Raw genomic sequence first — 26,830 nt, 5'->3', positions numbered from 1 at the left:
TTGTGTCATCTAAACTCTCCACAGCTCAATTTTCTTAACTTTTAAAAATGGGACAAATATTAGTGCCTACCTCATAGAGCTTTGTGACGTAAGAGTGAAATAGTCCACTTAAAACACTTAGCATAGTAACTTGGCTATAGTAAGGACTCAATAAGTTTTAGCTGATATTACTATTATTAGTTTCATTATTTCATAAAATAAGAAATCATGGCTTTGATTTATGGAACAGTAAACACAAACGCAATTGAAACTCTTATATTTTCAAATATCATTATTGTAAATAACATCACTGATTCACTGTTCCTGCATTAACCATTTGCTTGAATTTTTTTTTTTTAGTTTACATACATCATTAGAAGCATATTTAGTACAATATCATAAATCCTATAGAGGAGACCAAAGTGTACTTGTATTTCCATTTATGTGTGTGTGTGTGTGTGTGTGTGTGTGTGTGATGAATTGGTAAAAATCTTAAAGGGAATAACAAAGTGTGTGGCAACCTTCCTAGGATACTTTTATCAAAGTTACAAAATTTAATCTGAAGGAAACATGATAGTAGCACAAAATAAAATATATAAATCCAATTTTATAAGCAGTCATATATTCAGCCTTTAATTAATAATTTAGAAACTGTGCTTTTGAGATTAAGCTCCTTTATTTTCCCTCATCCTTTATTTCTTCTGCCTACATATTTTAATTTTTCAACTCATTTATATAACCTATTCTAAGAAAGAAAGGGCAAAAAGAGAAGGAGAAATACAAGATCTATTAATATAGTTATTTCTTAGTAGGTCTGAAAGAAGTGGAGAAAGGTTAAATTGCGAAGAGAGATCCATTCTGGGCTACCTGCTCCACCACTGGGCAGTAGCTATGATTCCTTTGTCTTCCCCTGGTCTGGATAACTGAGAGATAGCTGGTATCTTTTTGAAAGAGGTAGAACTCTGCGTCTCTAAAACTATTCATCAGAATTACTGAATGATCCTGCCACAATTGAACCCTTGTCCACAAAAAAGCACTGAAGCTTTTATTAAATGAAATAAAATTTTCTAATATCATCGAAGCTAGCCTATCTTTAGCCACATCAAATTATTAGCTATTTTTATTAACTGCTGCTGCATTTGGTATACAATTCACTATGTCAAAGAAATATAAATCTAGGTAACTCAAAAGAAAAAGACAAAATTTTTATCCACATTAACAGAAAAACATCTACACAGAAATTCAAAAACCATGCAAGCATTTAACTGAAAATATCAGGCATTATGTACTTAAATAAATATATCAAGAGAAAAGAAGGCGGCAAGAGAACCTAGAACCTATTGCGAAACTGAACACACAAATGGACAATGGCCAGATCACACATAAAGATAGAAGTCTAACTCCCAACTTACAGCAACTTGTCTAGAAAACCATCTCTACAATAAACAGCCCCGGAAGCCAGTCTGCTAGATGTCAGATTTGTAGGAAGCCACATCGTTACTTCTAGCAGCAACCCAGGAAGCTAAACAATGACATCTGTAACAACTGAACCAAAGTAGTCAAGATTGATTAACTAACAGCTTCCCTAAATGTTGTCACCACTTTCCTTTTAGGACAAACCAGAGAAAGATGAGTATGCACCCCCAGCTAATCACATAGGAGGCCCCACTTCTAATTAGCTCCTCTTACAGCTTCCCCGTGCCAACAGCCTCCAATCAAGGCATACCTGAAACCTTCCCTTTTCCCCAGTATACAGCTTTCCCACTCTTTTGTCTGCCTTTGAGTCTCCACCAAAATGCAAGTGGCAGTGGCTAACTCCCTTGCTACCTAACAAGCTCTGAATAAAGAGCCTTCACATTTCTCTTTTGGGGGGTCTTCATTTATTTCCACACTACTGAGCATCTGCTACATATCCATCAAAGGGGAACACGCTTAGATATCCTAAGAAGTTAATCTTCACAATATTCTGAGATTTTTTTTTTTATCCCCACTTCACAGATGAACAGAACTGAAGTTTGTAGAAGTTAGCTTCCTTGCTTTCCTATTTACATCATGCCAGAGTAAGTGTTTTGGTGTATTTTTGTGATAAAGGTATTTAAGATAATATTTTAAAAGGTAATAAAAACAATAACAGCAGCTATAAATAAGTTGGGTGTTTTTTAGCATTACTGGCATTTGTATCTATCAATTTGCTGGATAAATGTCAACATTGTATTTTTAATTGACTCATTGCTTTAAAGTTTCAATGAATCAAAATACATAGGCGTTTGAAATCACCAAAATCACCATAGAAGAAATGACTTCTATATCTTATTTGCTATAAAAAACACATCAGGAGAAATAATTTGCTTGTCAAGTAGTGACTGAAGCAACAGACTTTTTACAGATCATGTGTAGAAATTCTTATAAGAAAATGTAGTTATTTACTACATTGACAAAGAAATGAATAAAAATGAAATTTGAGTGATTCTGAAAAGAATAAGTATATGCCTGGCACTTTTTAAAAGGTAATTATTTAACAATCACATAAGTTAACTACCATTGTATTTATTTTACCAATGAAGAAAGAAATTGTAAAGATATTTAAGAATATTACCTACAACTTAACAGTGAGCAAAACAGTCTATATTCAAAAACAGAATTATTTTTTGGTTTCAAGGTTCAACAAATATGCTCAAGAAACACTTGATTAAAATTCATTTTAAGATATTCCCTTGCCACATAAATTGGCCACAGAACCTAAAACTGAAGTAATTTATTTTCTAACTATAAAATAGTGGAACTTAGCTTTATAGGAAGCAGTAGGGGAAACAGCATTTGCACAAATTAGAAATTACCATGGAAGTTACATAAGACTAGATTTTTTTAAAAAAAATAGGAAAATATAGATGATTAATAAGGCCTTTTAATGCCTGAAAATAAATTGGTATTTAAGAACAATTCTCTCAACAAAGACTTGAAAATCTAAAAAGAAATCTACAGATAATATTGTTTAAATAATAGTGTGGAATACGAAATGATGACTAAAGGCCAAATAATTCCTCATGTGTCTTCTACTTTGTCTCACTAATTTCATTTAGTTAATTCAAACCTTTATTAAGGATTCCTTGCATTGAGCTTAAATTAAAATGAACAGAAAGTTGGAATGTGAGAAGCTTTGTAAGAGAAAAAGATTCAAGCTCTTGGCTTTTATCAGATTTCATGTTAAGGACGGAAAACTATTTTCTGAAGCATCTCTATTTTAGTAAAAGTAATGAATTTGTCACATAAAATTATAAATACCAGAGTTATAATTTGGCCACTTTGCTAAACATATAGGTAGGGAAAAAACTGCTTCCTTTAGACCCCTAAAAGACTTTGCTCCTTCCCATAAACAGGACTGATGCTCAATGGCTATCAATTGAATTAATTTTTAAGCCCTTTAGCTACCTTCTCCTCATTGAGATGCAATGACTTTTTTTTTCATAGAAAAAAAATTGAGGTGTCTTTGTTTTACATCTCTCTACATCAGCCCATCATCTACATTTCAATGAGGCAAATGAGCAAAAAGTATGGAGTAGATGGGGAATGTATTTTATAAGAAAATCACCTGGGGGGTTTCAAGCAACGTGTACCTCAAACATTAAAGTAGCTGTCAAGAAAAGCAATTTTATCATGAAAATAACATGTTCCAATAACTTTGAAGCAAGGGTATGTACAGTAGAGGCAGACTGCCTGCATTAGAATCCTACTCTTCCACTGGCTAACTTTCAGTGGAAGGTGGACATTAACTGGCTAATTTTCCAACAGTCAAATCCCTTAACCATGGCGTTTCTTCATTTGTAAGATAGAGATGATAATAGAACCCAAGGAGATAATTGTAAGGATTCAGAGACTTAGTGTATATGTGTTGGCACAGTGTAAACACCTGGTGAGTGTTACTTTATTATTGCTGTGAATCTGAAACAAAACAAGTAACTTCACTTTAGAAAATGAGCAGCAAGTTGAAAGTTTTCTTATGTTTTATGGGTCAGGACAAATAGGGTGCGGTTTGTCCCACTCTGATAATGTCCATAAATGCCTGCACACTTCTTGAAGGTGGAGTTATGTCAAAATTCTTTGAATCTCAAGCATCTGATAATGTCTCACATTCAGAGGTACTCAATACATGTTAAGTGAATAATGAATGAATTTTTAAAAATAAATGAGTGAACACATGGATTGACAGTTTTTAGAAAAAGAATGGGATTCATATAGAGTGCGTTTAATATTTAAAATTAAATTCCAATTCTTTTCAGAAGTTTCTTTCGAAACTTAAATCTACATCTTAGAAGTGATTCAGTAGTCTTCCCAAAATGACTGATAAAGTTCAAAGTATTGCAGTTTTCTGTTTCTACTTAAAAATGACAGAAAATGTTTAAAGTCCTCATTTTTTAAAGAACTGTTTTTGTTTTTTTAAGATTTTATTTATTTATTCGTGAGAGACATATAGAGAGGCAGAGACACAGGCAGAGGGAGAGGCAGGCTCCACACAGGGAGCTTGACATGGGACTCAATTCTAGGACTCTGGAATCACAACCTGAACTGAAGGCAGACGCTCAACCACTGAGCCACCACCCAAGTGCCCCTATTTAAAGTACCTTAAGTGAGAATTGTACTTGTATTACCTCTTGACTGCTGTCATCTCCTCTTCTTAAGAGAGCCTAGCTTGTTAAGAATTTTCATTTATTTATAAACACATAGTTTTATTAGTTTGAATTGGTAGATTTCTTAAAACTAAGATTTAATTGACATAAGACAAAGGAAACTTTTCTCCTCTTGAAATCTTAAAGATATGTCAGGGAACTTATTTTATTAGTCATGCTTATGTTTCAAAATTAACTATTTATGGCCTATCTTTCATTGATATCGTGGCTTTTAAATCTAGAAATCACACTGAAATGAGCTGCATAATTATTCTGTAATTCTAGAGCTTACAATATATTTGCATGATTTTATTTCTCAGGAATAATATGGGAGGTGGTATATAATTGTTTCTTACCCTATTTGAGTCAATTCTTGCTCTGGAAGTGTAGATGGGAGGTGGAATGTTGAACGCCTGAGGGACCAAGTATTCCTCAGCATCCATCATGTCTTCCAAATCCTCTTCATCCAAGAGATTCTGAAAGAACTTGCTGTCATTTGGACTGGGAAGCTTCATGCGATCGTCACCCTAAAAGTTTGCCCACCAGACAAACAAAAATATGATTCTTCGTTTCATCTTCAATATGTGGACTTTGCAGAAAATGTATGTACTATAAAATAAGTAGCTGAAAATTCATGCACTTGTTTTTAAAAAAATTCCCTAATACAATTACCAATCATGAAGGAGCCTGTAACATACTTAGCTAGATAAATAAATTTAACAGAATATGATAAATACCATTAGAGATGAATAAAGCAGGGATGCCTGGGTGGCTCAGCGGTTGAGCGGCTGCCTTCAGTTCAGGGTGTGATCCTGAAATCCCGGATCGAGTCCCACATGGGGCTCCCTGCGAGGAGCCTACTTCTCCCTCTGCCTGTGTCTCTGCCTCTCTCTCTGTCTCTCATGAATAGATAAATAAAACCTTTAAAAAAAAGATGAATAAAGCAGAATGCTCTGGGTTTTGGGGGGTTTTTCTTTTTAAGATTTTATTTATTTAGAGAGAGGCAAAGACAGGCAGAGGGAGAAGCAGGCTCCCTGCGAGGAGGCTGAGGCAGGACTCGATCCCAGGGCCCAGGGATCACGACCAGCCGCTCAAACACTTAGCCACCCAGGTGCCCTGCTCTGGTTGTTCTGAGGGAGGCATAATTTATTTCAGATCTTAGAATAATGGTACACTTCATTGCCAGGATGTTTGAGCTGTGACTTTAAGAATAATTAACAAAGGACAATTGACTTTTCAATCTTTATTGTATTTAGTTGGTTTGATATTGTAGAGTTCTCAGGACATAGAGACTCCATGATTTGTCCTATAGCAGAACACTGTTAAAGTGATAGCTTTCAAAATCACAGCATAAATGGCAAATAATATAAATGAAGGTGGGAGAGGCAGCAAAATCCCACTCTTTTTTATTTCATCTATTTCTTAAATGTGTCTTTTCATTTTTCAGAATTATGTGATATTTTTGCAAACAAGTTGTTTATGCAAATTAATTTGGGAAAAGATAACTGGAAACTATTCTAAAACCTGGCTTTTATCTTCATGTCAGACTACTGATAGGAAGATAAACGCTACCTTGTTTTATTGAGGAAAATTAATTCAGCGTAACCCAAGGTGCATTTGTTTATGATTTTGGTCAAAATAATCATAGAAAAATATAACTTTTTAATTATCCGCTCCATTTTTTGTAGTGTTTAATATAAAATGTTCTTTTGGGCTATCATTTGATTCATATGTACATCAATTCACTTGAATTGGAATTATTGCTTGGATATTGTATATCTCCCAAAGTGAAATATATTTCTAAATATTTTTTTAGGAAATTTTAATGTCAATATGTTGAAACTTTTAATTCACTGTCTTCAACCATGGACAGGATTCAAACAAAAATCCATCTTGCTTTTATTCTGAAAAGGGAAGATTATAATAATGGACATGACTTAACGCATGTTAATAAAAAGCAGAGTGCTAGAAGGCTTGTCTGGGGAGAAGGGCTTTTTATGTATATGGATAATCATAATTATCTGGCTGTTCAGTAGCAGAGGCACTTGAATACTAAGGGAAGATTTTTAGAAGTGGTTCTGACATAGAGTAAAAGGCTCTTTTCCATAAGTCATTTCACATGATATTCTGCTTTAGTTAATCGACTATGAGTGGTGATTTCCACAGTTCCAAAGACCAGATATGTACTCACCTGAATGACTAGATATCTTTGAGGGTCTCGAGCCATCCTCGAAAACTCAGCAGCCAGTTCCTTAAATTTAGGCCTACTGTCAGCATCAATCATCCAACCTAGAAATTCACACACAAGAGTCATTTATACCCATAATTAGCAAGAAGCAGGATGTACATTTTATGAAAACATAGGCTAAGTTTGAAAAATATTGTTTCAGTAACAATGATCTAAAAAAAACAAAGAAAGTTAAACAATCCAATAGGTGAGGTTCTATCTGAATCAGTTTGTTGATATTTGTTAGCAAAATATAATATATGATAGAATAACAGAGACTTTTCACTTTGTTGATCTAATTTAAAATTAATTTTTCTTCTTAAAAATATAACCTAGGCTAACTCTGGGAACTTAGAGAATCTCAGATCTTTTTTTCTTAAGTATGGAGAGAATTTTTATTTTTTAAACATCTCTTTGATGGTTATAAAAGAGGTGACTGGGATAGGATTTATTAGTTTATGTCAGGAGTGACATGGAATACAAGCTCTGGTTACAATGGAGTATACCAGCACAGAGGGGAAAAAGGAAGAAAAAGCAACTTTCTTGTGCCAGCTCTTTCCTGGTGGGGAAAAAGAAAATGCAAAGTTATGGGTAATGCTTGTTCAGCAATAGCCATTAGCTTATCTAAGTACTAGCCTTTGCAGCATAAAAATACTATCAGCAATTTTCAAGGTATGTATTATTATTTAGCTGGGACTCTAGATAAAGTGGGTCCCATCTCCCCAGGCACTGTTTAGCTGGTGAGATCACAAAAATTAAAGCACCAAGCTTTCCTTGATTTTCTTGCCAAATGACTGTCTTCTTAAGTATTAAAATTCACAAAAGCAAGGTAAAACTCTATTAGGCAAAATATTTTCCTGATTTTTTTCATTGTTTCATCAGAGTATCTAAACAAAGTATTTTAAATTACCTCTGATGCTAGTTATGAGATCAAATTATATAATGCATGCATGTTTTTAAAGTTCCTTCCATAGATGACTCCTGAATGATGTTTGATCCAATAAAGCTATAAGGTTTGTTTCCCTTTTCCAGGAGTTCAATTTTTATTCTTGTTCTGGGAAGTCTGTGTGTGTCATTTCATGTATCATTAGTATCACCTGCATTTTTTTCTCTCTTAACAAAGCTCAACTATATGCATTCACTTACAAAAAAAAATGCTAATGAGAAAATAGGTATTTCTGGAACTATTGGAATCAAAAAAGGTTAACTTCGCCGGGAGGTATCAGTATCTTTCTAACTAAATATTGAGTAAATAGAACTATGCTTAGAGAAAAGGGCATGCTGACCTGAACTGGAAAGCACATTTTTTATTTCTTCCTTACTGTCAGAATGTATCACACATGTCATGAATATAAATCTGAGTGGATCTGGGTCCAAAGTCTCTTATTAATAAGATGCTTATTCACCTTCACCAGTTTGTTTCTTTGCTAACCCTGTGTAAATCAAAAGGGGAAAACCCCAGATTACACAAGAAAGATTGCTGAATGTTAATCTCACTTAAATTAAGTAGGAAACTCCAGAGACTTCTCTAATTCTATTTAAATTAAGAGCCTAGGCTGCCAAAACACATTTATAATACATATGTGTCTGGGGCATAGAAAGGAGGAAGAAAAGAGCATTTGATGTAAACAAATGATCAAATCGAAAAAAGTAAGCATTCATAATCTTTTTCACTGTAGATTCACGTCTTTCCATTTCCCATTCTGCTCTGCTAATTTCCTGTTGACTAAAATTGGTAAACCTATTTCCATTTAATTCATTTTTTTAAACTATCAGTTTCAAGCTTTCTCCCTTTGTATTTAAACCATTTGTTTAGACTGCTATTTTCCTATAAAGATGACTAACATTATTGTGACTAATTACATCTCTTTATGAAAGACAATTTGATTGTCATGGAAATGATAAGATTCAAAGTGAAATGAATCAGAAGAGGAAGAGTCATAAAATTTTGACTTTATAACGTGAAGCATGCATATTGCTTCCTATTAACAATAAGCACACAAACACAGGTGTTTACATGATCTTTTTTCATAATTATTTTGAACTTTCATATTTTTCAATATCAAAAAACATTATGCAGGTAGATTAATCCATACTATTACTTTACTAAGCATGATGATGGTGATGATAAAATTATTTTGCAATCTTACATTTGACCATGACCATGTAAACGTCAATAGTGCAGATAGGAGGCTGCGGCAAACGTTCTCCTTTCTCTAATAAATCAGGGATTTCTCGGGTTGGAATTCCATCGTAGGGTTTTCCTCCAAATGTCATCAGTTCCCATATAGTGACTCCTAAATTGGAGATCAAATATTTACATAAGCATATTAACAACACTCTTCGAAGAAACCAGCTGTATGCCAGTGACAAAAGAAAGCTCCTTAGAAAGGCAGTCAAAAATAGTCTAAAGAGGGAGGGCGGCTTGGGTGACACAATCCATTAAGCATTCAGACTCTTGGCTTTGGCTGAGGTTGTCATCTCAGGATGGTGGGATTGAGCCCCGCATCAGGATCTGTGCTCACTCAATGTGGCATCTGCTTAAGACTCTGCCCTCCCCCTCTACTCTCTCTCTCAAATACATAAATAAATTTAAAAAAATAGTCTAAAGAAAGGCTCTTCAGATTTCTATGTCCATTAGAAGAAGCCCAATGACAAAATCTTTATGGGAAATTCTACTATCATATTATTGTCTTGAAATTTTTAATGAAGGCAGCCCGGGTGGCTCAGCGGTTTAGCATCACCTTTGGCCCAGGGTGTGATCCTGGAGACCGGGGATCAAATCCCATGTCCGGCTCCCTGCATGGAGCCTGCTTCTCCCTCTCCCTGTGTCTCTGCCTCTCTCTCTCATGAATAAATAAAATGCTTAAAAATATAATGATTCTAATTTGAACAAGAAAATATACCCTATACTCCTCTTTATGATCTCAGAATTATACAATTAAAAAGTCACCATTTCTTAAGGGTAGGCTTGTACATTCAGAAATAGCTGTGTGTAAGAGTTTTACCAATGAATTTTGATTGGTTCACATAGCATACAAAGCATATTTTTATGTAAAATCCATTAATTAGGACTATGTTTTTTTTACTTCCATCTGTAATAATTATTTATTCAAACTGAAGTCTTTTTTTAGCTCATAATACTTATCATTGACTACTAATAAAAATACAAAGCTTAAAATATAAAAGTATATGTGATCTTCAAATTATACTTTATAATATCCTTATTACCTAATTATTGCCATGGTTACCTGATTTTGCTTATTATTTTTTAAATCTTATGAGTTTTAAATATAATGTAAAAATGTAACTAGTGACACAATTTAAGTGTTTGATCTTGTTTAAATCCTACTTAATTTTGCACATCAAGGAATGGCTCTGTAGAACCAATAATTAAAATTCAGTGTCCATGAGACAGGCTGGAACAAGTTAAGAAGTGGATGGCTGTCCATCTATATTCAGTCAGTCAATATAAATACATATTTACAGAACATGTATTTGATGAGGATATTTTGTTAACTTATATATGCAGTTATAAAAGAATAGACACTCACATCTCTATCAGAACTTCCAATATAAACAAAATGCAATCCAATTACAAATCAAAATGATGGAAAATATAATAAACACATAAATACAAAAACAAAAGCAGGAACAGCAAAACCCCCACCTCTGCCAATAGCAATCCAACTCTATCCTTGCAGGAATGAACGCAAGATAGGGTTAAACAGAGATGGCTTCATGCAGAGGGACAATCTCAGAAAAACTGAACCAGAAACATCCTCAAAACTTACAATTCTGTCATTTGAACCTATAAACCATAGCTAATACATATTTATTTTTATAAAAATAAAGATGCATCCAGTGGCAATTTGCCACAAAGGTGCATTGTAAACATTGTGTTTCTCTTTGCCTTGTATACCTTTTGCAATCAACTATGATACATCATAAAAATCTTAAAATGTCTTATAGATATGGGTTGATGACCTGGGCTATGTTTCAAAGCAGAGTATTTATCTATCTATCTATCTATCTATCTATCTATCTATCTATCTATGTACTTATTGTAGAGGTTGTTTAAAATTGTTTGATTGCTATATTTAAATGAGGGAAACATACATAGAAAAAGGAAAAAATGATATGTATGTCATATATCAAAACACATATGATAACATATAAGTCTATCATAGAAAATATAATCTATAAATCTATATCATATAATATATACACTAATTTGTATCATGTAATAAACATAGTAGATTTGTGTTTCTATTCAGTCCTTACAGTTCAGCAACTACATTCTTTCAATCATTTCCCTACACTTGCCTAAATTTCAAACCCAGCACACTTTGTATTTCTAAGCCTAGTAGAATACATGTGACCTTCACGGAAATTTTAAGCCAACAGCATACGTGTGTGGAGGGAAAAAAACACTTTACAGAAATGTCTTAATTTTTTTTTTAAGATAATTTGTGCTTTTCTAGATAAGAGGTGTAAGTTCTTTAATGATTGAATGGATTAAGTCTTTCTTTCTAAAAACAAAAACAAAGATAAAGCTAGGCTTAAATTTTAGTGAACTAAATCGTACCATGCTTTCAAGTCACACCACCACCTTTTTGCTTAAATGGGGGTTGTGGTTTTTATTTGTAAGAAATATGGTTTTATGTTTATATTTAAACTTAGAAAAGGTGTTGATTCATTCCTTTTTTTAAGATTATTTATTTTTTTTATTCAAGAGAGACACAGAGAAAGGCAGAGACATAGGCAGAGGGAGGACCAGACTCCCTACAGGAAGCCTAATGCTTGATCCCCAATCCTGGGATCACTTGAGCCAAAGGCAGATGCTCAACCACTGAGCCACCCAGGCGTCTCTGATTCATTCTTAATAATACCCGGATGAACGTAAGTTGTAAATCGCCACATACATGTAAGTATCTCATCTCAACAATTGAATAAATGCAATTAAATTCAATATTTAAAATTACTCTTTTCTAGTTCATAGTAGTCACTCTCTAATGTGTCTGTTTATTCCAAAGTAGTTTGTAAATTAAAATCAAAGCTGCAACTAGAAATCTTCTCTCTTATTTCTCCCCTCACATTTATTGGTCTCACCTTACTGCTTTCAGTAATTGTTCTTTGTTACAAAAATAACCTCTTTCTTATTATAGAACAGAAATTCTTTTATTTTTAACATACTTTCAAAGAGCTTTTGAAAATTAAGGCTAGGAGGCTCTATGACATTTTTCCTAAACTAAAATTGGCTATTTTTTTCTGTCAAAATGATCAGAAAAGTTGTTACCAAACCAAAGGTTATGATAGACAACTCAAGTGAGACTTTAATATATTAGCTTATAACAGAGAACCAAGGAATGACAAAAAAGGTAGATAAATGATACAATTTAGAGTTTCATTTTTGTAACTGGAAGAGCAAAGAGTTAATTCCTTTAGGAAACAAGGCTTGTAAGGTGGTATTTCCAACACAATAAAATAAATTGGCTTAGGATTTTACATGAGCCTAATATATTTATTTTTGCTTTAAAACCCTTAATTCACAAGGAAGATTTATTTACCATAGCTCCAAACATCACTCTGATGGGTGAATTTTCTATAGTGTATACACTCGAGAGCCATCCATTTAATTGGCATCTGAGAAATAAAAAGAGAAATAAAAAGTGAAAGTTTTATAGCTACATAAAAGGTTATTACTATATTCATTTCCCAAAATATGAGTCGCTGGCTTGTCTCAATTGTATTTTTTGATGTGTATTTTTGTGTGTATAGAAAATACATATATAATAATAATAAACATATTATTTTTCAATACAGAGAACAATGAACTGAAATTTATAAAATTCTTAAAGTGAATTAACCTAAAGATATATTTATTTTTAAAAGCTTCATAAACAATGATAAGTAAAACAGTATGATTTTCTATAGTTCTTAATAATGTTTATCAATTAGTTTAGTTACTAGTTAACTATGACTCACAATATCAATTCTAAACATTTAAGAGATGTGCTTCTAGAAATATGGTTTACTACATTTTTTTCCCCCAATGAGATTCCTTACATTTTTACTTACCCTTTTTTTCCCCCTCACAAAATTTCTGGCCACCAGTAAAATAGACTCTTCCTAAACTTGCCCGCACCTTCTTCCTCTCATATGATTTGGTCCCTTAAGCCTCTAAAGCAATGAATCCCAGAGTTAGGCTTGCTTTGTTCCCCAGCCACAAATGATCTCCCTTGTCTTGGTTAGCCAGTATTGAAAATATGTGCCATTTTCAAACTCGGAATTATATAAAAGAATGTGAGAGGATGAGTACAAATCTATCATCACAACAGGAAAAACAACTCAACTCACATACCCTGCTGATGATGGGTCAGCAGAATAAGTCTCAACTAGGAAGGGCAGCATTATATAGCTGGAAATATAATTAGGTTCTACGGAATAAAGATAAACACTTTTACTTTGCAGTAGAAAGCTTAAAACTAAATAGGCTTTTGAAATCATGAGGTTCGCTGCTCACCAAGGTGACACCAAGGTAACTACGACAGAATCATGGTATTCAGTGAAAGGGAACAGAAGACACAGTGAAAGTGATTTCCCTGTGGGCAAGGAGTTAGCCGACTTTATGGACTACGGCCATTGTGTTAAAGAAGTAAGTTTAAATCACAGGTGGCTTGATAAAGACTTAATGGTTACTAGGCACTTAAAGCTATAATGAATCTTGCTTTAGACAAATCCTACAGCTGTATGTTCTTAAGACAAGTGAAGTCATGTGATTTATAGACTTCTACTGTGCAATCTTGCAGTGAATTTCAAAGCTATGGTCTCAAACTGCTGCAATTTGGTAGTAAACAGGCAAAACCGTCTAATAAAATCAAGGAAAGATTAGGAAATACTACAAAACTGCAGAGTTTTTAAAGAATTTTTCTTTTGTGATAAGATTTGAATAGATATATATAGTTACATAAGATTGTATAAAGTTATATAAAAATCATCTACTACATGACATAATAAAATCAATGTTAAGCATTTGGAAGCCTATCATTGCAAAATATTTATAATATATACCTAGATGGCTCATGATAAATAAGGCATACGATAAATATTTATATATATATCAATTTATATATATGTATATCAATCACTTTTTTTTTTTTTTTTTTTTGGTTAGCATGTGTTTGTACATCACCATAGGTGAAGGATGCATTTGCTATTTCATTTGGCCTCTCCTGATCTAAGTTTTCTCACATTAAGCTAGAGTGACCTCTAGATGGAGAGCAGATAGCCTCACTGTTTAGCAAGAATGGTAATTTAAATAGTGGTTAATGAGAAAAAAACAAGAGCTTGAACTAAGGTCTGCTCTGAGGCCGTATGGAGGAGCACGGTTGTCAGGTAAGGCCAGAGGCAAGTCAGAAAAATAAGAAAGGCAATGATACTGTTAAGATCCTCAGAATATAGTAGCCTACATTCTACAATCAGATAATAAATACAGCAAATTGGTCCATCATATGTTACAATAAAAGCTTAAAAAGAAAAATTGAGCCAGATAAGAAGAATCTGTGGTATCTGGTAAAAGAGGATTAGAAGTTAAATTCTAATGAGTTATGGTTCTTGGTAGTAGCCAAGCTTCTCTCTAATCTATGAAAAGAATAGTTATGTCTTTCTGTTGTATATCAGTCCTGTGTTCTTAGAATCAATGAAACAATTTCTATGGTCCTGGATTAAAGTATAATTTCTATATTTCCTAAGGATCCACCCTCTTCCCAACACTGGATGTGATATGAAGACCACTAGAGATAAATTATCTTATTTTGGCTACTTTTGAGAAATGGACGTTTTATGTAATTTTTATATAATTTTTATATAATTTTTATATTTCCCTCGGTGAAAGAGAAGGCAAATGATGGAACTGAGATTTTTATACTCTCATAACCTCAGACTGAGTGGCTGCTTCCTATAACATGTAAGAAGACAAAAGGATATCATACATATTTTCAAGCAATATTTCTCTAAAAAGAGACCCACCTTTCCTCCATCAGCATTATACTCTTTTTCATCTCCTTCTAAGAGTCTGGCTAGTCCAAAATCTGTGATTTTCACATGGTTTGGAGATTTCACTAAGACATTTCGGGCTGCCAAGTCCCGATGAACAAGTCGTCTTTCTTCCAGGTACATCATCCCCTGAAAAATACCAAGTTCCAAAATGATAGTTAATGACTAGGCTTTTTTATTGTCTAAAAAGCAGTTTCTTTGCCTTCAGTTGCAAGTGCTTGATTTCTCCAAGTGAAGCCAGAATCTCGGAATATTTTCAAAATTAGTAAAAACCTAGGATAAAAAGCAAATCACAAATAGTTCTTGGCCTTTTCTACCTAAAGTCCTATCAAGAATTACCTGTACATGAGCTAAATGTTAGATCATTTTTTTTCTCAGAGACTTTATACTCTTTTGCAAACACTTTCATTAGTGAGGTGTGCGTGTGTCTCAGTAGATAAGCTAACATACACTTAGTCTGACCCACATATTTCTATTTGTGCTCTCAATAACTCATGCTTTATGTCATCCTCCCTGTATGCTCGAAACAAAGAGACCCATCCATAATTTTAAAAAATTAAAAAAATTCATATGAAGGTTTAATGGTGCCAAAATCACCACCATAGATTCTATCAAGGCTTAAGAATCATATTATTCTTATTAATTATGCAAAAAATGAACTATACCTTAGAGGCATTAAAAGCCTCTAATTTTAAAAAATGGCTTCAATGACATTAGTAGTCATTATATGAACCCACAAGTGAAATTACATTGTTTATAATGATCCTGAAATGAACCTTTAATATGTTTTTCCATTAAACATATAGGGTAATTAAAAATAAAATGTATTACTGATTGTCAACAATGATATGTATCCACATATATCTAAATATGTTCATGTGTATATTCATATGCATGTATATTCATATGTATATTTCCATAATCCATAGAAGCAATACATATTAATTTTACTTTACCAGTAGGGAAACTAAGAATCATTAAACAGCCTTAACTAAAGGTTTATATAAAATTAAGGAAGTAAACTCAGAGGCCTAGATTAGAGTGAATATATTCTTATTGAAGTGTTAGAGGAATTCTATACTTGAGGATTTCAGAGGAAAAAAGGGTTGTCATTCAAAAACAAATCAGAATTATTAGAAAATGGTTAAAGCAAAAAAAAAAAAAGAAAAAATGGTTACAGCATACTGTATACCAATTGCAAATCAAAGGTGTTGGTAGTTAACATTATAATTGCAGGACTCTGAGGATTAACAGTTGCTGATATCAAAACAAAATCTGTGGAAAACAGGCACTTAAATCACATAGGTTAAAAAAAAAGAAAAATATGGTGAACTGTATACTCAATGTAGTGTAAAGAGACGATTGCTTCAAACATGATCATGAGCCAAACACTATACTATCAATGTCCATTATATACAACCAGTGCACATACTGCCTGATATGGTCCAACTGGTCAGCAGTTGGGTGACCACCACTTGTATTAGTGTTTTCTGAAATCAGTCCACAACTGAGATTTCTAAGGTTTTATTCTCTTCCCTAAACAGTGCTTTCTGTTTGATTGTGCTAACTTGGAAATTCCTAGAATAAAGTGAATCTAAAAACATATAGCCCTTATATGATTTAAGGGACCAAAACACAGACTTACTGCCTTGGAGATAAAGATTTTTTTCAATGATTTGCCCCTTTAAGAAATGTCCACAAAAACATTCACCTTTCCTACCACCTTCATATAGGAATATGCAAAGTGTGTTGGCAATGAGTTAATATTCAGATCAACACACAATGACGAAACACACACTATGTTCCAGGCTCTGTGCTAGACATCAGAGAAACAAAAAAAGAGAGAAATATGTTCACTGAAGGAGGACAGAGCTATTAATGAAGTGGGCAGACGTGGAATACAGACTTGAATGAATCAGGGTGATATATGTAAAGGCATTTAGGAGAACCGTGTTTTGAGGATCAAAACACGTTTTTAAAAGGTTTCATTTATTTATTCATGAGAGACACACAGAGAGAAGCAGAGACACAGGCAGAGGGAGAAGTAGGCTCCCTGTGAGGAGCCTGATGCAGGACCTGATCCTAGGATCCCGGAATCACGACCTGAGCCAAAGGCAGATGCTCAACCACTGAACCATCCAGGTCCCCTGTCCCTTACTTTCACACCTGGATTAGAGTGTTGAATCATCTATGGATTGCTCACAATAGGTGTCTCCACGCCACAGTCATTACGATAGGACTTCCTTACCAGAAGATCTCATCAGAACCACATTCTCTGCTAGATTCCTTCAAAATAAAATCACTCCTTAAGCAGAAGTATGATGCAATGAAGGAGGCAGTTATTAGAAACAGCAGTGACAAACTGGATGAAGTCCTCTGAAGTTTGAAGATGATTAAAAAGAAGGGCCCTTCACCATAGTGGAGGGGTGCTGCACCAAAAGAAACGCACTCTGCCTTTTTGCAACCCCCAGGTCCTTGCCATGCCGGCTCTGGTGGAGTCCTTTACAGGAATACTAACACCAACAATAACCACAGCTAACGCTGAGTACTCGGAACACGGCAGGCATTAAACTAAATGCTTCTACAATGGGAGGCTAACTTATCCTATAAGATGCATAGTTTTTATCCCATTTTAAATGTGAGAAAGCCAAGTCTCAGAGAGGTGGTTACTTGTTCCAAGTCGTCTAATGAGTGCTAGAACTGGGATCTGATCTCTTGCTATGGGGCTCCAAAGTCTGCACATTTAAGTCTAGCCCTTCTCTTGATGGGTCATGGGGTCATGTTGGCCTGTGGAAATTAATATACATAGTGAATTCATATACCTTTAAAAGATCCTAGTTCTTTTGGAGCAAAAATATTATAAGATGTCTCTGTGAATTTCGGGGCACAATGCAAGTGACCAATTTATTTGCATTTACCTTTAAAATTCAGCTAAATTAAAAAACCTTCTGTGATGTGGCAGGAATTTGGATCACATAAATTGGAAACTCATTCCTGCATTGGCCACCTGCATTGGTGAAGGAAGGGACCCATCCTATTGTTCAGAGGCATCAGCTCCCTCCCCTAAATCAGGCTGAGAAGGAACCAGCCAGCTCTTACCTCCTCCTGGTTGTTTTCTTTCCCACCCCAGTTTATTTTTTGTCTCCCCCACCCAACCACAGCCCCTACCTCTGAAGCCATTTTATGAACTGTCATGTGCCACCTGAGGCTCCAGTAAAAACAAAAAACAGGCTTTAAAAAAAAATTGTGCATTGTGAATATGCACAATGATGCGGCCGGTTTGAGTGAAGATTCAGGGGTCAATCTCCCGGATCGAACCCCAGCTCTGCTATGTTCTAGCTATGTAACTCTGGCAAGCTAATTAACCTGGCACTCACCTTTGTCTCTAAAACGGCCATAAAAGGACCCTATACCATGGATTGTTGTAAAGATAAAGTGAGTTAATATATGTAAAGTATTCAAATAGTAACTGCCATATAGTAAGTCCAGAATATGCAAGTTTTTATTATTTTTCCACAGATATGAACAGTCCTAGTGTGAATAAGAATAACTTACCCTCATTAACTTGAACTGCTTATTTCAGAAAATCTGTGAACCTCAATTAATATATCACAGTAGGTGCTCAATAAATGTTTACAAATGGTGATACATATACCCATAACCAATCCATCATGATTAATGTGTAGGTACAAATACCAAATAATTACTGTTCAAAGTATTACTTTTGTAATGATTCACCTAAGGATGCTGCCATATAAAAAGAAGGAAAAATTAGGGAACCTAATAAAAGATTTGGTGGCCTCCATAAATATATTCACAGATTCAGGATTTTAGGGAAGATAAAGGTCATGAATGAGATAGGTGGAAAGTTTTCAGTGCTGCAGAAAGGGTGAATAAAACAGTAGATTTGCTGATCCAAAATATCTGCCTTTTATCAGCACTGAGAACAGTTTTTTGTAGACATGTTTTAGGAGCATTTTGTCTACTTCTGGACCCAGCTGCTAGACTCTTGATTTTACTCAAACTATTCAGATCTTACCATTACCCAAACCATTCAGTATTTTACCATTTTTTAAATATTTAATGAGTTTTCAAAGAGTACTTATTTTCTGTTTTGCTTCTCTCTCTTAAAAGGTGCTTTAATAAATACAAACTAGCTAGGAAAAGTCAAATTTTACTCTCACTTTCAGAAAAGCACTTTAATACAAAAGTCCAAGGATAATTTTATTACAATTGAATTTAAAGTTTTAATCTCTGGTTAAAATCGACTCCTCTAAACTGCTCTATGGAAAAATATCAAAATATCAGTATCGATGAACGCCTAGCAATGACCTTCTTTTAAATCTTAGGATATTTGAATCACAGCTGCCTAGCAAAAAATGCATTCTTATTATGTATTAATCCAATGTGAAAATGTATTCTGCTCAGCTGCAGGAAGCTAACGCAACTCAAGAGAGACTAGACTATTTTTGACAATAAATATTTGCTTCCCATATATAGGCCATGTGACAATTTCATCAAACACATGTGTGTAGCTAAAAAATTCAAGCTGCAGTCAGCTCTCACAGGCATTAATCTCTGGAGTTAGCAAGAGTACACTTCTTTTTTTCTGTTTTCATTCTAATAACCTGAAGCTTTTTTAATAACATAGGAAGCTTCAGGAAAGCTAGCTCCAAATGAAAATCACTCCTCTTTTCTACTTTTCCTTCTAAAAGCAATTCTATGCTTGAGGAAAGAAAAAGAAATCCAAGTATAATGCTCTCTCCTGTTAGGGCTAAAGATATGAGCATGTTCAATGGGAGAAAGGGGCCTTTTTGGATGAAGTGACTGACTTTATCCAAATAGGCCATGAAGGGAATCTAAGGGGGTTCCTAATTAAATAAACTGAAAAGTCTTTTCAACCAGGGAAAGCTGGTTCATGGCAAAGCAGAGAAAAGAACACAGAACTGAATGTTGGAGACAGAAGTCCTGGGCGTGCTGTTCACTAGGCTTTTGACCTCAGATACTCATTTTACCTCTCCTATAAAAGTGACAGATTGGCCTAAATGATCTCTGAAGTGTCCTCTAGCTTTAAATTTTTATTCCATGATAGATGGAACTGTACAACAGATCTATATAAAATATTAAATTGTAGACCAATAAAAGACACAGAGAGCAGTACAGAAAGAGGTAGAGTAGATACCTCCCTTCAAATGTTTAGTGAGAGCCATGAATATGTTTTAGTTAGAGTCAGTTTCATGCATCCAATATTTAAGATGACAGACTTTAGAAGTAAACCCCAGATCTTAGTAGCTCTGTGTCCTCGGTCAATTTATTTGTGTGTTTCTATTTCCTTATCCATTAAGTGGGGGATAATAATAGTATTTACCCTGAAGATTATCTTGTGGACTCAATGCCTTCATGTTTGTAAAACACCTAGAATGTTCAGTATTCTAAGATATCATGTGTTTTCTAAATAAATAACCTCAAATTCAACTGTCTTAAAAATACAATTTGACTACTGTAAGAGAAAGAAGATAGCCAAACGAAATACCTATTGGCTACTCAGCATTGTTAGGTGAAATGATTTCAGTTTCTTGCTCACTTGTCCCCAAATGTTCTCCTATTATTTTTTTCAGAAGAAGGAAAGCAGATTCCTGTGGCTGTCCTAAACTAGCTTGGAGTTAAACCTCATGGTTAATTCTTACATCTTCCAATTGTACCTATGGTCTTCAAGAAACTTGGTTAGGTTGTAGTTCATAAGGAGATTTTGAAATACTGAGCACTAAATTCATATAAATTTAATAATGTGAAATAAAAACAATATTTGTTGATATTTGATATATACTTTTTCACAGAGTCCCGATAATATATTTGAGTGAGTGTGTGTATGCTACACATACACATGCATGTAGTAGGTGCTGTGGTGTTGTGCCCAGGAACTTCTTCAGGACCAGCGGACTCATACTCTGAGCTTCTGGGAGTGTTGGCTGCTGGTAGCTCTCATCTCAGCTGCATCACTTTGGATGCTTTGATACCTCCAATCCAACTGCTGCTTTGCTGGGGAAAGTTTTGCCTTCTCACAGAGTCAGCGCACATCCAGCAACTGGCTGATTTAATTACAAAATCCATCGCTCCTTGGACATCTGTGAAGAACTGCTCCAGTTCCAGGGCCTTCTCCTAAGACTGGGTGTTGCAATTTCATCATAGCTCAACTTTTTCCTCTGCCTAATATTTTCCATTGGTTTATAGGTATTGCCACCGAGAACACTTGTCCAAAAAACTTCCTGTATGCAAATCTGTTGTAGACACTGTTTTCTATGAGCCAGCTCAAGGCAATGTGTATGACTTTTGCCTTTGTTTTTGTTTGTTTGTTTGTTTGTTTTTTAGGATCTCTATGCTTCATATATAGGAACCCACAAGAACCCAATGAGATCTGTACTACTATCATTCCCATTTTAAGATGAGGAAACTGATGCACAGAGAAATAAAATTACTTGCCTGAGAGTGACAGTGCAAGACAAAGCTTAGAAAAAACCAAGCTCTGACTGCAGGCAGCTTGACTCCAGAGGCAACAAACTCAACCATGACGTTATATGACTATATGCAAACAATTAGGGTCAATAGACTGTAAACCATATATGAAACTAGCAAAGGCAGCATGTATAACTGAATAATTTTTATATAAACAATGGGCGCTCTAAAATTTCAGGTAAGATAAAATTCTTGTATATAAGAAGCAAATCTCTTTAGTTTTATTGGGTTCCCCGAGAATAGCGCCTCCAGACCAAGTACTTGTGAACTCAACTGTGTATTCTCCCCAATGTGAAGATTGCCTGACATTTAACTATCACTCAGTAGATGTTTGTAGTTGGATTAAATGAACAATAATACCGAGGTTTTGCAAAGCTGTTCAGGCAGTAGCAGTTTTTCTTTGCAGGGTACATGGGGGTAACTTTAGAAGTCTAGAATATTTACAAAGGGTGGAAGAGAATAAAACCTGCAGCACTCAGGCCAAACCCCAGATGGTGATATTAGCATCCCAGGAGGAGTGAATGAGGACAGCATTTACAGATTCCTGAGGCTGGCTGGAAAAAGAGATTATTTTTTTCTTCTGGTTCTCTACATTTTCTTCAGATGTTTCTTCAGAAATTTTATTTACCGCCTTTCACAAGCTTTTGGAAATTTCCGTTGCAAGAATTTGCAGGACAGCCTGCTTAGGACTTGTCTTTTAAAGAAACAAAATAATGATAATAAAGAAACAAACAACCAAAAAATAAGTTTAACAAGCATGCGTGAGAAGCCACAAATAAATAACGGGTAAAAAAGCTCATCTGCCTGCATCAAGAGAATACTAAACACGTTATCGTTTTTCCTTCTCACTGACCTCTTGCCAATATGATTACAAGTGAATTGTATAGTGTCCATGCTCTCCCAGAAAAGTATACTTAAAATAGATTACTTCTGCTCCTTAGGCAGCCGATCAATAAAGATGTGGATTACAATGAGAACGGAGATGTCTGTGGGCTGTAGGAGTTATCCTCTGTGTCTCTTTAGAAATTAATTAAAAATCAATGAAGTGTGCAAACTATTAATACAGCAACCTCTAGATTAACAGATAAAAGCTGAGCCTTTCTCTGAGCATACATATTGTGCGAATACATTCAGACGCTATAAGGAAGAGCTGGAATGTCTGATGCCTTTGTTATAATTGAGCAGAAACAAATCATTCCTAATATTCTTTAGTTCCACAGAGTTGCATGCTAGTGACCGAAAACCATGAAGTCCAGGGGGTGGGAATACGTGCACATAATTTTCCTTCTTAAGACAATTATATCAATTTTAGGAGGTCTACTTATTACAGGGCAAACTGTCATCAGACAGACCTAAAAATTTTCAATAACTATTTTCTTAAGTGTGATTTACCCATTTATATGTCCAGGCAGTTGAGTGTATTTATAACTACTGAATATTTTTAAGTAAGTCTTCCCTTGAAAAAAGTGAAATTCCTAGAACACTAAAAGCTCTCATGTGATTGGAGTCAATTTTGTGTCCATAGCTAGCGGAGCATTCTTTTTTTTTTTTTTCTTTAATATTTTATTTATTTATTCATGAGAGAGACACAGAGAGAGAGAGGCAGAGACACAGGCAGAAGGAGAAGCAGGCCCTATCCAGGGAGCCTGATATGGGACTCAATTCCGGGTTTCCAGGATCAGGCCCTGGGCCAAAGGCAGGCACTAAACCACTGAGCCACCCAGGGATCCTGGTAGCAGAGAATTCACTTCAACTCTGCCTCTGTCTTCTTCAGGTGCCATGGACCTGGCCCACCTATGCAAATGCTTGCCCAGCACAGGTAAACCTCACAAGGGTGGTACCCACATACTCCCCTCTAGAAGTCACCCAGCTACTTCCCATCTGCTTGCTCTTGACCCAGGCTCCTCTTGCTTAGGCTCCTTCCTCCTTAAAATTCTCAGAAGGATTGGAACCACAGCTTTCAGTTTTCATTTCAATCTCTCACAGCTGATTTGGAAGTCCCTTTTGATGCATTTTCTTTGTTTCAAACTTGCACTTTCCCTTTGACAGAATGCTAGGACTCTGCCTCTGGTCTCCGCAGAAGGAAATAAGAGAAAATGATTCTCAATTGATGCCTTGGCTCATTTGCTAGCCCAACATCACCATAAAAATATCAGATATTGTACAACTATAAAAGGAGAATGAATGGTCCATCTATATTTACAAGAGCAAGAAGTTGTCATCTGAGTTTTTGCTCTTTTTATGGTTTGGGGATACATATGGTGCCACAGTAATAACACAAATTTCACTGTTTCTTGGCCCAACCTGCCTGCAGGTTGTTTACCCCTTAGAAGCTGTTTCTAGATATTTCTGGGGTTTCCCTGGGGAGCCTCACTGATGTTCATGAATACTTTCTGGGTTTTTCTCAGGTTTCTTCACTGATACCTGCCTCCTTTAAACCTGCAGCTGGAGCCGCTGGGGAAATGCTGATGTCTTTCTAGTGGCGGCTCTCTCTTGGTGCTTGAGAACTTGCAGCTTATGATCGATCATTCTAGACAGTGAATGAGGCCTTTTCAGCCTCCTGACCTGCGAGAGCTCTGTGGTCCTCCACGCGGCCTTCACAAAGAGCTCTACATGCTTTTCAACACTGTGCCATCATTTGCCAACCCCCCACCCCAGCCACATTAATTGCTATTCTTAAGACTCTAGTCTCAGATAGTTCCCTTAAAAACTTACTCACTGACTTTAGCTCCTGACTCCATAAAGGCTTAGACTTAGTCCAAGAGGTAGGCAGGGAGGACTAATGCTCTGGTTTTAATTCTCCTCTTTGATCCCATGTACTTTTTGTCATTTCCCCATTTTCCACTACCCTAGGATGCATGTGCACACGTGCACACGTGCTGTCATGTGCATGTGTTGACCCACCTCTTCTGTCCTATAACTGAAAAAAAGTCCTCAAGCAACTTGATTGTCATTCTAGCCTCTTTTCTCAGAATTCTTCAGCTGAAACTCCATGGCTCAACCAACCTGAACATTCTGTTGGCTCTGTCTTTGCACATACTGCTCCCTTTACCTGGCACACCCCGTCAGCACACACTGCTATCCTCCTACCACACTTCAGACGCAGACTTGGGTAAATCTATAGTCTTTCAGATCACAAATCAACTGTCATTTACTCCATGAAGTCTTCCCTCACTCCCAAGGAGATTATGTCACTCTTTTAGATGACCTTATTATGTCTCATTTTCTCTTCTATCTTCTATCATTTATTTAAAACTAAACCCTGAGATTTTCAAGCATTGTTGTGAAATAACTTTCTGTATAACATACACTTATGTTCATAAATTAGGCTGAAATAACAGCCTACCTAAGTGTAGAAATAACATACACTTATATTCATAAATTAGGCTGCATCTTCCATGCTCAAGCTTTAGAAATACTGTATTGCATATTACACAATTTTAGCAGTTTCAGGTGAAGAGTAGAAAAAGATTCAAATACACCTCATTCCCAACTGAACCTTCATCTACTAAGCTGACTAGTTTATAAAATTATTTTATTTTATTTTATTTTATTTTATTTTATTTTATTTTATTTTATTTTATTTTATTTTATTTTTTGTAAAATTATTTTTTAAGAGAAACACCAAAGTGAGGAATGGGAGTACAAGACCATGTTCTGGCATGTACAAATCCTAAAAGTTAAAGTTTTCATCTGACCACCTTTCATTCTTTTGCTTTAAATCCTTATGAGTCCTTAACTGCCTGAAGCTTAAAAACAGTGTGGTCCTGCTGAGACGACTTAATTCAGTTTGATCCTTTTCACATTTACCAATCCCATCACATTGTAGACAGTCAATAAATAGTAGTCAATGCATTGATTTCCCCCACCCTACTCCCCAGCTATTTATATAGCCTTCTACTGTCTTTCAATCACCGGTTTAAGAGAAAAGGAACTCCTGGCAATAAGAAATACACTCACAAACATATAGTCTTACAACAATTAAAACTAAAGACGAAAAAGGATAATATTTAATATTATTGGAAGTAATTTTGTGTTGTTAGCGATTTTTATTATCTCATCCCTTTGCTTTTTATTTTAAGGTATTAAATATCTGCTAATTTTCAAGCTTACTTACATATGTATTACAAAGTGCTTAGTGACTGTTTTGACTTCCAGAAGACTGGGTTTTTGTGCTAAATAGTATCTTTTTTTTTCTACAAGGTAGGAATATGGGGGTGCTGCTCACACACTGCCAAAGCAGAATTTGAAAGTTGCCTTCTTCATTTGCACTTCTCTCCCCTTCACAGATATATGCGGTTAATACTTCACATGGGGGGAAAAAAGCTGAAAATACACATCACACAAACCGTGTTCTAAAGAGTCATTCTCATTATTTCTCTTTCTTGTTCATCTTTGATAGCTGAGTAGAGTACAGTATGCATGTCAGCTTAAAATAAGCCTTTCCAGGCTGCAGTATTAGCTCAGCCATTCACTAAATACAGCTATCTGTGTGGCCTTAGCCACGTTAGTTAGTTTCTCAGCTTAGCCAGTATCTTCATCTACAAAGTTCGTCAGTATTTTCATCTATAACTTTATAAGAAAGGTTGTTAGCTAGTTCAGGTAAATTCTTAGCACAGTGCCTGGTCAGTAGTAAGCACTCAACATGGTTAGTTATTACTATTGCCCCATTTGTCTAAGCACCCTGATTATAGGTGATTCTTATTTTTCAAAATATTAGCTTTAAAACAATTTATAATTTTCTCAGACATTCTCAAGCAGACTCTTATACTTAGAATATAAAAGATTATCTATCAATCAATAACCACATTTTAGTGTTGCTGTCTTTCATACAACAGTTTAATTTCTTTTTTTCTTTTTTAAGGTTTTATTTATTTATTTATTTATTTATTTGAGAGAGAGACAGAGGATAAGTGGTAGGGAGACACAGAGGGAGAAGCTGACTCCCTGCTGTGCAGGGAGCCTGACCCAGGGCTCGATCACAGGACGCGGCGATCATGACTTGGGCCAAAGGCAGACGCTTCACCAACTGAGCCACCTAGGTGCCCCCCAACAGTTTAATTTCAACAAAAATTTGCTTTGCGCTTGTACACTTTCATTTCTTTGTATAATCTTCAAGTGAATGACACTTCATTTTGATGTTCAAAAGAAAATAGGGAGAAAAATGAAAATGATAAAAATTTTCTCATGAAATTATAAAATTTAGTCAAATAGAGAAATCAATAAGGTTGCTTCAGTTAGCATATTTTCAATCACTACTGTATGTATATTCACTAAACTTAAGCTAAATGACTATATATGAGTTTTTAAGAGGAAAACTATAGGTAAACCTATAAATACTTCACTGTGTGAGGAATACAGGTATAGAAAAATTAAATATTTAGTGATA

General features: G+C 35.1%; 1 protein-coding gene across 9 annotated transcripts in view; it reads right to left on the bottom strand.

Annotated features, from left to right (window-relative positions):
• ERBB4 (erb-b2 receptor tyrosine kinase 4) overlaps positions 1-26,830 on the bottom strand; it is a 1,106,505-nt gene that overhangs the window by 37,478 nt on the left and 1,042,197 nt on the right. For all 9 annotated transcript variants that reach the window (XM_077885345.1, XM_077885343.1, XM_077885348.1 and 6 more), the window contains 5 exons: positions 14,902-15,057; positions 12,441-12,516; positions 9,021-9,167; positions 6,835-6,932; positions 5,000-5,170 (listed from right to left, as the gene is read on the bottom strand). In XM_077885345.1, the coding sequence (XP_077741471.1) occupies positions 5,000-5,170; positions 6,835-6,932; positions 9,021-9,167; positions 12,441-12,516; positions 14,902-15,057 (648 nt within the window). The remainder of the gene's footprint in view (positions 1-4,999; positions 5,171-6,834; positions 6,933-9,020; positions 9,168-12,440; positions 12,517-14,901; positions 15,058-26,830) is intronic.

This window comes from Canis aureus, chromosome 36 (genome assembly GCF_053574225.1).
Source record: "Canis aureus isolate CA01 chromosome 36, VMU_Caureus_v.1.0, whole genome shotgun sequence".
NCBI lineage: Eukaryota > Metazoa > Chordata > Mammalia > Carnivora > Canidae > Canis > Canis aureus.
This window is presented reverse-complemented; position numbering and strand designations above follow the sequence as displayed.